Below are 12,522 nucleotides of genomic sequence, written 5' to 3'. Positions count from 1 at the left end.
ATAAGAAACTAAAGAATTCTTAAAAACATTGTTTTCATTTTAGTGAACTTACCTGACTATAAAAGTAATAGGTATGTAATTAATGAAACAAATATAGAATAAAGGAAGTATAAAAGATATAAAAATTAAAATCACCCACCCATTCACCATGCAGTGTCAACACTATTGAATTTTCTTCCCCTATTTTCCATGTATCTTATTTTATATATTTTTAACTAGATTTATGGTTTTCTAAAGGCATATATTAAAAACTTTCCCACCTAAATCTGCATGAGAATAGAAAGATAATCACAAAAAATTACCAATATATTGGAAAGGCTCAGTTTTATACATTAAATAGATAAATGAGTGAATGAATGATCACTAAAGTTTCACTACTTTGATTGTAATCTTGTGATTTCTTGACCAAATTCTGATATAAAAAAGAGTAAAGTTTATTCTGTTATTATGCTCTAAATCTGTCATAAAAGTCCACTGTTATTTCTTCTTTTATATTTACATATGAAGCCACACCCTGTGCCTAGAATTTAAGTTTTAAAGTTTGAGTCTATGGTACTCTGTCTATATTCTGTATAAGAACAGCTCCAAAGGAAAAATGTGATTACTAAAATTGCTACCTATGCCAAAAAAAAAAACAACAAAAAAAAAAGTTTGTTAAACCTAGAATGAGGCCAAGAATTGCCTCTGAATGCTATTCCACCAAAGCCAAGATGAGGAGCACCTGAAGAGGGAGGAGTTGTTTACCTGACTGAGCTCTCCAAGAGAGGGTCCAAAAGCTGCAATGTTATTTATGGAATGACTTGAGTTTAAGAAATAGTCACCCTTCAGCTTAAAAATAGACTTTATGTTCACCACTTTAGAAACTCTTTGTACTCAAGGCGATTTCAGGTTCCACAACATGACACTACTAACCCTTAGACTTCCCAAAACAACTCAGTATTCTTCCTCCCCACTAAACACGCATGCAAACATCCAATGGATTTTTAGATGTTTTTATCACAATAACGTATGCCTTAGTCAAAACAAAGCTGAGTTTATATACCTAGTTTTAGCAGGAGATAATGGCTGTTACTTGGAAGGGTTCTATTTGGAAGATACTAAAGATAATTTACATATTATGCAAAGATAAAAGTTGGCTATAACCATTCCTTGATTCATCTGTGACTCCAGTGATCAGCCCTATGAAGAGATCTTTAAAACTATAACAGCAGCATAATTGTGTAAAACAAAGAGACGATAATAAATCACATCTGTAAGCATTTAAACATAAAAAAGTTTAAGCAGGAAAAAGACCAAGCATGGAAATTCAAGGAACTATAATTGAGAATAAAATGTCACCATTTACACAGTTTTGTTCATCTAAGGAATTAAGTCAGAATTATAAACTGTGTGACCCACCACCACCCGACCTGATGTCCATTTCTGAACATGGAAACAAAGGAACTGAAAAGGTCACTGAATTGGCCAAAATCAAGCAGGAAGTAAAAAACGAAGGGCCCCACTCTCCCGGGCTAAGAGACTACAGTCATGCACCTCTTGACACGAGGATACTTTCTGAGAAATGAGCCCTTAGGTGATTTCCCCATGCAAACATCACAGGCTGCACTTCCACAAACCTAGATGGTCTACCTACGACCATAATCGCAGGTACTATACTTTTATACAACTGACTGCGCTACAGGGTTCTTCACACCAGCATCACCACAAACACGAGTAATGTTCTGCATTAAGACGTTACCACGGTTAAGAAGTCACTAGGTGACAGAAAATTTTCAGCTCCATTATTATCTTATGGGACCACCGTTGCATATGCGATTGACCAAAGCCTTCTTCCGCCTCATGGGACTATTAGGATGCTTTGCACTCACTGCCTCCATGTGTGGTCACCTAATACTTTTCTGAGACTTTAGCAGGTGTTGATTCTTGGTAGATTCTGAGAAAAAACTTCAAGCCAAAGGCAGCAATCACTTAACATACAAATATAGACACACTGACATATACACACACACACCAATACATATATGCACACTTGTCATTTACTAACATGTCAACCTTGCAGAGAATAGACAATGAAGGAATTATATACCTTTCACTTCTTCTATGATCGCACCCATCCTGGGAATTCTGCTATGTTCATTCCCACTGTGTGGTACCTGATCATTGATCAAACTGATGTACCCAGAAATATGAAGTGCCTGATGTCACAACAACCAGGTAAGTAAATCTCAGTATAAAGAAAATGGAGGAAGGGGAAAGGAACAATTAGTACTACATTCCAAATTGTATAGTGCATTCCAAAATTCCCTTTTTAAATAAAAAATAAAAACTAGAGCCCTAAAATGTACCAGTAGCAAAAAAGTCACTTATTTTAAATATATTTACCATCTTCATTCAAGAAGATTTAAAGCAGCTTTCCTTAAGTCAATATAAGTGTTTCCAAAATAGATGTTTGGATGAAAAATTAAGTTGGAAAGTACATAACAGGTCCCAGTTGCACCTACACACACTGGGAGTATAATACTTCAGTTTGCAACAATTCAGGATTCAGAACCACCAGGGAAATCCTGGTTAAAGAATAACTGGAGAAAAAAAGGCAAATGCAAATCTTTGCAACTGAGGCATTCTAATTTCTCACAGACTAGGAAATCAGACTTACAAACTGTGTCACAGAACCTAAGAAAACCCTTCCACACTTTCAGTTGGAAATGGCCTCTAAGAAGGGCCTGAAAACTCTAATATAGTGAAACTCGGTGATTTTTTTCAGCTGAAAAATGTGTTACCTAATTGGAAAAATTCCCAAAGCTAAATAATAACAGCGTATATCCTCCCAAATTTATTTTCACCGTAAATGTCAAAAATCAGGCAAAATGTATTGGCAGAAAAATATTATTAATTACCTTGAAATGCTGTGTAAACTCAGTTCTCATTAACTACCCTAAGTTGAATTTAAAAAAAAAAAAAAAAACAAAAAAACATCCTGCAGCTGTCCAAAGTGTCAAATAAAGAGCTAAACCAGAAATCAGAAATTGTACACCTAATTTTTAGTTCTTCCACTGAGTTCTTAATATTAAGTGGAATAAACTATTTTGACCAGATACAATACCAACACCTCCAATCCAGCTCCTGATTCGCTTAAACAATTCACACACCTTTTGAAGAAATTTAAAGGCCACAAATATATAAGCATAATGTGGATTTTCCTAGCAACTTAAAAACAAAAACAAAAAACTATACTCTTTCATTTCTGTCTCTTTCATTCAATTTTATAATACCCCAGGGGGGTGGGCACAGCTTATACTCTCCTTAGTCTCCAAAGACAAACTGGTACAAAAAGAGAATAAATGACAAGAACAAGGTCACATGGCCAATTAGCAGCAGGCCTAGGACAAGACCTTCAACTAACAGAAGAGCAAGGAAATTCAACTAGAAGCACGCACTCTGTCTTTGATACAGAAAGTGTATAAATGATGACCCTACAACAATATAATGAAAAACTGTAACTACCATGCTGCTTTAATGTCACAGCCCTAAAATCAACTTGCAAAATAAATCTCTACCGATTGTGTTCTAAGTGAATACAGTAGATGATGCTACTCTGCCTAGACAACATTTCAAGAGGCAGAGACACACACTTCCGAGGGCCTTATAACCCCTGAAAGTCTGAGGGCGATGAGGTGCCACAGGTTCAGACAAAAGAATATCCAATCGAAACACCAAGCTTCACCTATAGCAGCATTTCCAAAGACCCTCCCTCACCTTAGAGGCAGCTACACAAAGGTTTTGTCATCCTCTACAAGGCTCGGTTTGTTAACAGAAAATAATACTGCACAAACACAGTCTAAGGAAACCTAGTTTTCAAAACACCAGCAAGAACTCCTGAAAACAAATAAGAAATATTTATACAAAAGTATGTGCTATATGAAAAGGTCAAGTTTATTTTTCCACTCAAGGCTTAAAGATTAGGACATGCAACCAAAAAGCTAGCACTTGAGTGGGAATCTGGAGACAGGGTCCAGTTCCAGCTTTGGCATTAATGTCCTCTGTTTCTCAGGTAGGTCTCTTTGATTCTCTTCCCCCCAGTTTCTGTGTCTCTAAAATGAGTAGCCCAGACTCCACAACTGCTAAAGTTGTAGCCTCCTGATTTCCCATCCAGAGCCCTCCTCGCAAAGTTACCCATACGCTATAAAAACACGACCTTCTGTTTGTCTAGGTTTTACAACCCTTTCTATTCCTAACCCTTTCTATTGTCTTGTCCACAACTGTAACTATTGCTCATGGTTACAATAGTTAACGCTTTATATAAGTGCTTATTAACTGACAGGTACCATGCTAAGCACCTTACATATATTAACTTCGACCTTACCACAACCCTCTGAGGCAGAAACCATTAGTGTTCTCAGTTTTTGGGTTTTTGGGGTTTTTTTAAACGTGAGGAAACTGAGAAACAGAGCGATTACGTAACTTACCCCAGGTTATATGGTTTACAAGTGGAGCAGCCAGGATTTGACCCCAAGCACCCTGACCCTGAAGAACCCCCTGCTTAACTGCCACAGGTATGGAGTCTATGGAGGGTAACAGTTCATCTGCAAAATGTTGTTGGTGGGGGGCCCAAAAACTGAACCTATACTATGAATTCTCTCAGAAACAAATGGTAGCTCAAGACTTACAAACCCAGCCTAAGCACTGGCCATGTTTGTTTGGTTTTTTCCCCCCAGGCTTCAGCTTCACAAATAAATAACATTGATCTTAAAGGGATTAAATTAAACCCACCTTCCTTTTTTCACCCATGGGTGGGAGGATGCACAAATAACAGAAACTGGAAGTTCTGGTGACTTCCACATCCCCTGCAGAGCAGGCACCACTCCGTGATAACATGGCTGGAAGTCACACTCCGGGGGCATGCATGCGAAGTCACAGAACCTAAAACCTAACAGCAGAACACAGTGACCCAGCCACGAGGAGAAACACCAGTTCCGCAGCCTGAATTCTCCAAGACTGGCAGTCTGCATGCTGAGACCACAAGGTAACCAAAAAATATATGCACCTCGAAATGGGTTGCAGCGTGCATTTAAACGGCGACCTGATATTCTCAATCAAGACAGAGAGAATACTGGTAGTAATCAAGGAAGTCCTACTTAACCATCGGGCACACTCACGTGTGTGTGTGTGTGTGTGTGTCCCCCATTCATAAATCAACTCGAATCTCAAGAGCACTGCGCTTGCTGGGCTCCAGGAGGGGGTCATCAGTTCAGGGGGCCGAGGCCCGCGCAGTGGAGAAAGGAGATCTGAGCTCCAGCACCAGGAGGCCGACAGCACCCCGGAGGGTCTCGGCGCCCCGAGGGCCCCGCGCTGCCCCGGGCGGCGGGGCGAGTCCCCGTTTGGCAAGGACAAAAGGAAATTACTTAAGCGCACAGGGCTCGGGCTGCTGCTCCCGCGGGGCAAAGCCACACTCCGGCTCGCCACTCCGCCTGACTTGCACGCCCCAGGCGGCGCGCGGACTTGCATCGCCAGCCCTGACCGACGCGGCCCCGGGAGGCGCGGGTGGAGAGCCGCGGCGAGGAAAGACGCGGCGAGGGGGTGCGCGGCTGCACCTTTAAAAGAAAACAAGCGCCGCGATCAAAACCACCGAGCAGAAGCCGGCGGAGACTTCTTCGCCGGGCCCGGCTCGGGGCTTCTGAATCACTTCCTCCTTTTCGGATGTGTCTCTGGGTCGGAGATTGTGAAGTTGCTGAGAAAATCGTGCCTCTCGGGGCCGCTTCCTGCGCGCCAGCGAGCCGCGCGCACCGCGCTGCCGGCGGCCGGGCCGCGCTCGGCGGGAGCGGGAGCGAGGGCGCGGCGGCGCGCGGGGCGCTGCGGGAGCTCGCGGGGGACGACGGCGCGGCCCAGCCCGCCCCCGGCTTACCCCAAGGTGCTGATGAAGCCGTTGACCGAGCCCTCCGCGTACAGGGACACGATGTCCCCTATGTAGAGGAAGCTGGACATTTTATCAGACATACTGCTTCATGCTCCAAAGGAGGCGTCCTTCCTCTTCTCCGCGCCCTCGCCGCCTCTCGAGGGAGCCGCGCGGCACGGGCGGAGCGGAGCGCACGGCCGCGGCGCCCGCTCCGGCTGCGGAGCGCACCGCCGGACAGAGCGAGGTCGGCTCAGCGCCCGCCGGGGCAGCCAGCCAGCGGCCAAGCGGGCCACGGCCGCGACGCCCCGCGACGTGCGCAGCCCGGGGGCCCCGAGAGCCGCGGCGGCCGCCTCCCCGGCAGGTTTCCTGTTCCTTTCTGAAGTTTTCTCCCCGGCACCTCTGCCCCTCCTCCCCCTCGGAGCCCCCTCCCTTCTGTGCGCCCCGCCGCGGCCGTCACAGCCGCCGGGACGCGGGCGGTCGCGGAGCCTCTAGGTGCCCTCCGGGGAATTTTTGGACCAGGTGGTGGTGCCCATTGGGAGGCCAATCAGGAAGCAGCGGACGGGGGCGGAGCTGGGCCGGGCCGGGGCGGAGCGGCCCCGGGGAGGCCGGGCCACCCGGGAGGCCCGGCGGTGGCGGCCCGGCGGGCGCGCGGCCGGAGCCCGGGAAGCGCTGGAGGGGCCGCGGGGGCGCCGAGCCGGGGAGGTCGCTCGGGACAGCCGCCCAGGAGAGGCTGGGCCGGGGGTGCGGGTGAGGGGTGGCGGGATCGAGACGCTTTCCCCCAGCTTGAAAGTGGGCGGTGAGGGTGCGAACTGGCGGAGGGGGAGGACGCGAGGGAGGCGGGAGCGCCCGCCGCGGTAAAGGACGAGCGGGGGGAGGGGGGGCAGGGCGATTTGGTGTTTCCTGAAATACAGGGGGAAAACAGAAATAAAAAATAAATACATCACAAACGGAGAGAGGGAGGGAGGAAGGAAGGGTCTCTATTTGGAGTCTGTAGTTCTGGCTCTTGTCTCAAGCCTCTGGCCTCGGTGAAACTTGACCTGCCCGCGGCTGTCCAGGCGGGGCCGAGCCTCCGCGGAGGGAAACGCGCTGGGCCGAGCCCGCAGCTTTCGGAGCCCGCGGGTGGCGGGCCCGTCCCTTCAGCCTCCGGGACCGCGCCTCCCGCTGCAGACCCCAAGCCCAGGTCTGACCTTCCGCCCCCGAGCCCACTGCTTCTGTCTCAGTAACGGTCTTCATTTCTTTACTTTTGAAGCTGCTGACTCTTGAGAAAGACAAATACCATATGATTTCACTTATCTGTGGAATCTAAAGAGCAAAATAAACGAGCAAAACCGAATCAGGCTCATCGATACATTGCACAGCGTGATGGTTTTCGGAGAGGAGCGGGGCCTGTGGGGCAGGTGAGAGAGGTGAAGGGATTAAGTACAGATTGGCAGTTACGAAATAGTCAGGGGGTGTAAAGTGCAGCATAGGGAATGGGATCAGTGTTATGGTAATAACGACGTATGGGGCCAGGTGGGTACTGGAAATACCATGGGAGCACTGTAAAGTATATGATTGTCTAACCCCTGTGCTCTACACCTGAAACTAATGTAAAATAATACTGAATGTTAACTGTAATTGAAAATTAAAATTTTTTAAATAAAGCTGCTGGCTCTTAAAGCTCTAGCAGTCCTAATGAAACCAGTCACTGGACACATTTCCACACCTTCTCTGTTATTTTTGTAGCCCCCACCTTATAACATCATTTTAGAAGCCTTTTGCCCCTGCCTTTCTGGAAGACCCAGAAAGGGCAAACTCTGGGTGGTGGTTAGGACATTTCCCAGCCAAAGAACTGCGACCTAAGTAATCCCTTCTGGGCAAAGTTTGCAGAAAAGCGAAGAAACTCAGGGCGTGCAGAGGGGTGTGTGCCAAATTGTGCAACTGGCCAAAATTGTAATTTACAGTTCAAGAATGCCTTACAGTTTAAAAATGGTTTTGGTTGAGACCTCTAATCACATAATGGAATATGAAAGAATAAGCTTAATATTCAAATGTTTGTGTTTAGAAAGCCTAGGGGATAGAGAATAGAGCGTTAGACTCAGAATCCAGGAAATGCCAGCACAAAGCCTGTACATGTTGGATAAAATAGACCCAGTCATTGTCCTACCATAAAGCTGACAGATCTCTCTTTACTTCTGTGTTTTCCTTTGGAAAAGGTTACTTAGCAACTTAGATATACCTGTTATATGATAGAATCCCTCCTCTGTTTACACACATATTACTTTTGGGAGCCTCCAAGACATTGGACATATGACCTATTTTAAAAACTTAAGTCATGCCCTGCCGGCATGGCTCAGTGGTTGGGTGTCAACCCATGAGCCAGGAGATCAGGGTTTGACTCCGGGTGTGGGCACATGCCCAGGTTGTGGGCTCAACCCCCAGTAGGGGGCGTGCAGGAGGCAGCCCATCAGTGACTCTCATCAATGATGCTTCTCTCTGTCCCTCACCCTTCCTGTCTCTGAAATCAATAAAAACATATTAAAAGGGGGGGGGGGGGGACTTAAGTCAGAACAAGATGATGACCCTGGAAATAAAGGTTCCTGTTTATTAACGAGATCCATGGATTACATTCTATTCTTCCTCCTATTGCACAGTCCTATGCTATTTATCCAATGGATGTTCAACAATTATTGATCAACATCATGAGTGTTTTTCTTTGTCTCCTCTAGGCACAACCTATCTGTGGACAACATATTACAAAACAAGTGGGTGATTGTTTATGCTAATGGCTAATGAACAGGTGCAAACTTCAAGCCATGTACCCTAATCCAATGTCTTTCCTCCTTCTAGCCTCAGTCCTACCCAGTGAGGTGTCCACTATATTCTGACGATTGGATCGGGTCACACTTCTGTGTTGACATGGCAAAGATGGTCCACCAGCCACAAAAGGCTCCTTCCACAGCAGCCAAACCTCCTTAAAATGCTCTTCCCAGCCTTAGCTATTATAGCAACTCTATCCTTACTTTTGCTCAGCTCAGAAACGTTGGAGTCGTTTTTTGCATTTAAATTTCATTTTTCAATTACATTTTACATTCAATACTATTTTGTATTAATTTCAGGTGTACAGCATAGTGGTTAGCCAATCATGTACTTTACAATGTGTACCCTCTGATAATTCAAGTGCCCACCTGGCACCATATATAGTTATTACAATATTATTGACTATTCTTGGAATCATTTTTAACTCCTTTCTCTCACACCCCACATTCTATCAGCAATTCTGTCAGCTCTGCCTTCAAACTGTTAACAAAATGTTCCATCTTCCAATAAAAATCATCTTTTTCATCAAATGGCATCACCAACCTCTTAAGAATCCAGGCACAAAGTCTTGCAGTCACTTTTCATTCCTTTCTCTTCCTTTCTATTGTCTCGAAAATGTCTCTTCTTTACCCCCCTGCTATCCTTGCTGTTCTGTCCTGTTCCCTGCTCATTGATGTCCATCTTTCCGGTCTTCCAGACTCGCCATCCTCGCGGCAGGCCAGAACGCTCCTCACAGAGCTGGCATGCTCAGAACCGCTCAGACTTACAGTGACACCCCGTTGCCTACAGAAGGCAGTTCAAAGGTTCTAATCTGCTGCTGTGTGTGCCAGCTGTTGTGAACATCAGTCCATCTAAATGGATTCTCCTGTGTGGAGAATACGTGACACTTCACCGTGACCTAGCTCCACGCTGTCCAAGGTCTGGTCTCCTTCTCCTTTTATAACCTTAGTTTTCACTCTTCCAGTCCTGATCTAATGAAAAGCCAGACTTCCCACATACAGGCTGACACTTCTAGTCCCCATGCCTTTGAGTGTGATGGTCCCCGTCCCAGAAATTCCTCTTCCTCCTTCCCGTCTCCCGCCTCCTCATGCCCGAGCTCCACTTCCCCAGTGGGGCTTCCCAGATACTGCCAAGGCCAAGTTTCCCTTTCTCCCAAAGACCCCTAGCCAGGCCACTCTGCCCCTAACGTTCGTGGGTCCACAGGGCAAGAGTAATTGGAGGCACTTGTAACAGTATAAATACTAAAAGTTGCAAACTAAGCTAAGAAAGTGTTCAAGGTAGTGCAGGGAGAGTTGGCCCTCTTACAAGTTCTTCCTGTCCACAGTCACTGCCAACAGCCGTCATCTGCTCAGGCCTTGGACCACCCCATGCATACCAGCTGTGCAGTGCACTTGAGAAGGTGGGTTGGGGCCGTTTGTGCATGAAATTCTGTGATCTCAAATACCCAGATATAGTCTAGAAGTGGAAGGAAGTTCAGACTCCTTGTGGGCATGGCCCCTTTGTCCAGAACTCAAGGTCCAGAGCAGGAGCCCATTTACCTAATCTAAGAGCATATCCATTTCAAGGTACCTCTCAACACTTTGCACCTTGACTTCTTGTTATTTCTGTACATCTTGAGCCTCACCAAAAGAGAAGCACCCCGAGAATGAGATCAGTATCCAAATTATGTTTTATCTCTCATGGGTCTAGCAGTACTCATTTAGGACTTCAATAAACATTTGGTAGATAAATGAAATAAATAACTAATGCAGAATTTTTGAATTCTTAAATATTTTTATTACCTCTAATGGTGACAATAGTAATTGTCATGAACATTGGTTCAACCAAATGGTATTCAAAGAGTCTCCTGTGCAAAAGCCCTAGTCACCATTGCCCTAAAAAATGTATAGGGAGACGTAATAAAAAGAGCAGAGCGTAATATTTAAAATGTTTATTCCCAAAGGATTGACTATATTAAAAATAAGGTTCCAGTAAAGAGTTCTTCCATCAGAGGTGTTTTCAGAATAATTTATATTCCGTGTTCAGTTGGATATGCTCAGATCAATACTGGAAGTGAAAGGGTTTGTTATCTGTTGTCTGTCAACTGAGTCTTTTGTGAATCACTGTCCTCACTCCTCTGCCTTGTAATAAATACAATTTTTAATGTAGAACTGGTTTAATGAGCAGTCTGCTTCATGAGGCACAAATATAATATGGGTTTTTAACTCACTCCCTTGCAATAACGAAATCTACATGTTCTTTCCTTAATGATATTTTAAGGACAGCCCTTGGATTTAGTTATTTTCAGTTGTTAAACACACACAACACACACACACACACACACACACACACACACCAGTTCAATCCAGTTTAAAATGTTTGTCTCCTCTCTTGTAGACCTCCTCAGGTCAATGGACAGCCATGAGGAAGGAGAGTGGTCTATTCTTTTACTCCTGCCCCCACATCTTCACATTTGAGCTCCCTGGGGGTTGGGATAGGAAAGTTAGATCAGGATGAAACGGGCAAACATATCATTCTAACTGGGTGTGTGATTTCAGTCCTCTCTTGACAACTGTTGCTCGTCTGGCCCAAGCAAGTTGCAGAGGCCTTCTTGTCAGGTAGGTGACAAAAGTTGATTCTTTGGTGGGCATATGGGTGAGGTTTGTATAGCTCTGAAGGACCTCTGCAGTGCACAGTTCCTTGAAGTGGGAGAGCTGGCCCTGGCCTCATTTCGTTCAAACCCCCTTAGCTCGGCCACTGACAGTGCACCCCACGGCCAGACCACCCACTTGGCTGGAGTCCTGGCCAGTCTGCCTCCTGTTGTCCGCCGGAGATTCAGGCAGGATCTGCATCATGGTCGTGCAACCTGTGCAGTAGCACAGGGCCATGTGCTTAGAAGGGCCCATGCTTAGAAGGGCCCATGCTTAGAAGGGCCCATGCTTAGAAGGGCCCCGTGCTTAGAAGGGCCCCGTGCTTAGAAGGGCCATGTGCTTAGAAGGGCCATGTGCTTAGAAGGGCCCCGTGCTTAGAAGGGCCCCGTGCTTAGAAGGGCCCATGCTTAGAAGGGCCCATGCTTAGAAGGGCCCATGCTTAGAAGGGCCCCATGCTTGGTTTGGTATTTTGCCAGTGCTGTCTTGAAATTCTTGATCACTTTTGAACAAAAGGCCTGCATTTTCATTTTGCACTAGGCCCTGCAAATATGTAACCTTACCACACCAGAGTGGGCATATAAGCTGCTCTACTGGTCTCCTTCATCCCATCAGTCTTTCTCTTTCCAATTCCCTTTTCCTACTCAGACAGATCAACAAGTCTCACATACCAGGTACCCACCAGCTGCCTTAAGTTGGGGCATTCAAGGCCAGGTGCCTCTTCTCATGGGCACTGCCACTCTTTACAAGTTTCCCTCCAAACTATCCTCCATGGAGAAAAGGGAAGAGCCCTACCACCACTGCCTACCTCACTAGGCCAAAAATGGACAACTCTGCCAGTTCACCATAATCCGTCTACATTCACTATGGAAAATTCTGTGGATTTGTTCTCAAATATATATACATTAATCATTTGTACTTCCTGCTGTGAAATTTTGGGCTAAGAAATGCTGTGTACTTGAGGCCTCCAGATACAAGCTGGAAGGAGAGTGGTGGGTGGTATAGGGGAGTATATAGGAAGGGAATCTCATAGCCATCCTCAACCACTGCTGTGCAGTAGATCCTATGGTTGCCTCCCTGATACCTGTCTGCCTTTCCCCATGTCTAACACAACAGCCTGAATGGAGCTTGCACCACCCCCAACTCTAAGCATGGGTCCTGACTAGTCTAAACCAGTGCTTCTCAAACTTAAGTATGTCTAAG

General features: G+C 45.9%; 1 protein-coding gene across 2 annotated transcripts in view; it reads right to left on the bottom strand.

The window, feature by feature from the left end:
• The window catches only part of ITPR2 (inositol 1,4,5-trisphosphate receptor type 2), a 405,501-nt gene extending 399,107 nt beyond the window's left edge, over positions 1-6,394 (bottom strand). For both annotated transcript variants that reach the window (XM_081129350.1, XM_081129351.1), the window contains exon 1: positions 5,903-6,394. In XM_081129350.1, the coding sequence (XP_080985476.1) occupies positions 5,903-5,994 (92 nt within the window). In that variant the 5' untranslated portion in view covers positions 5,995-6,394. The remainder of the gene's footprint in view (positions 1-5,902) is intronic.
• Between the last annotated feature and the right edge of the window lie 6,128 nt (positions 6,395-12,522).

Source organism: Miniopterus schreibersii, assembly GCF_964146895.1.
Source record: "Miniopterus schreibersii genome assembly, chromosome: 2".
NCBI classification, from domain to species: domain Eukaryota; kingdom Metazoa; phylum Chordata; class Mammalia; order Chiroptera; family Miniopteridae; genus Miniopterus; species Miniopterus schreibersii.
This window is presented reverse-complemented; position numbering and strand designations above follow the sequence as displayed.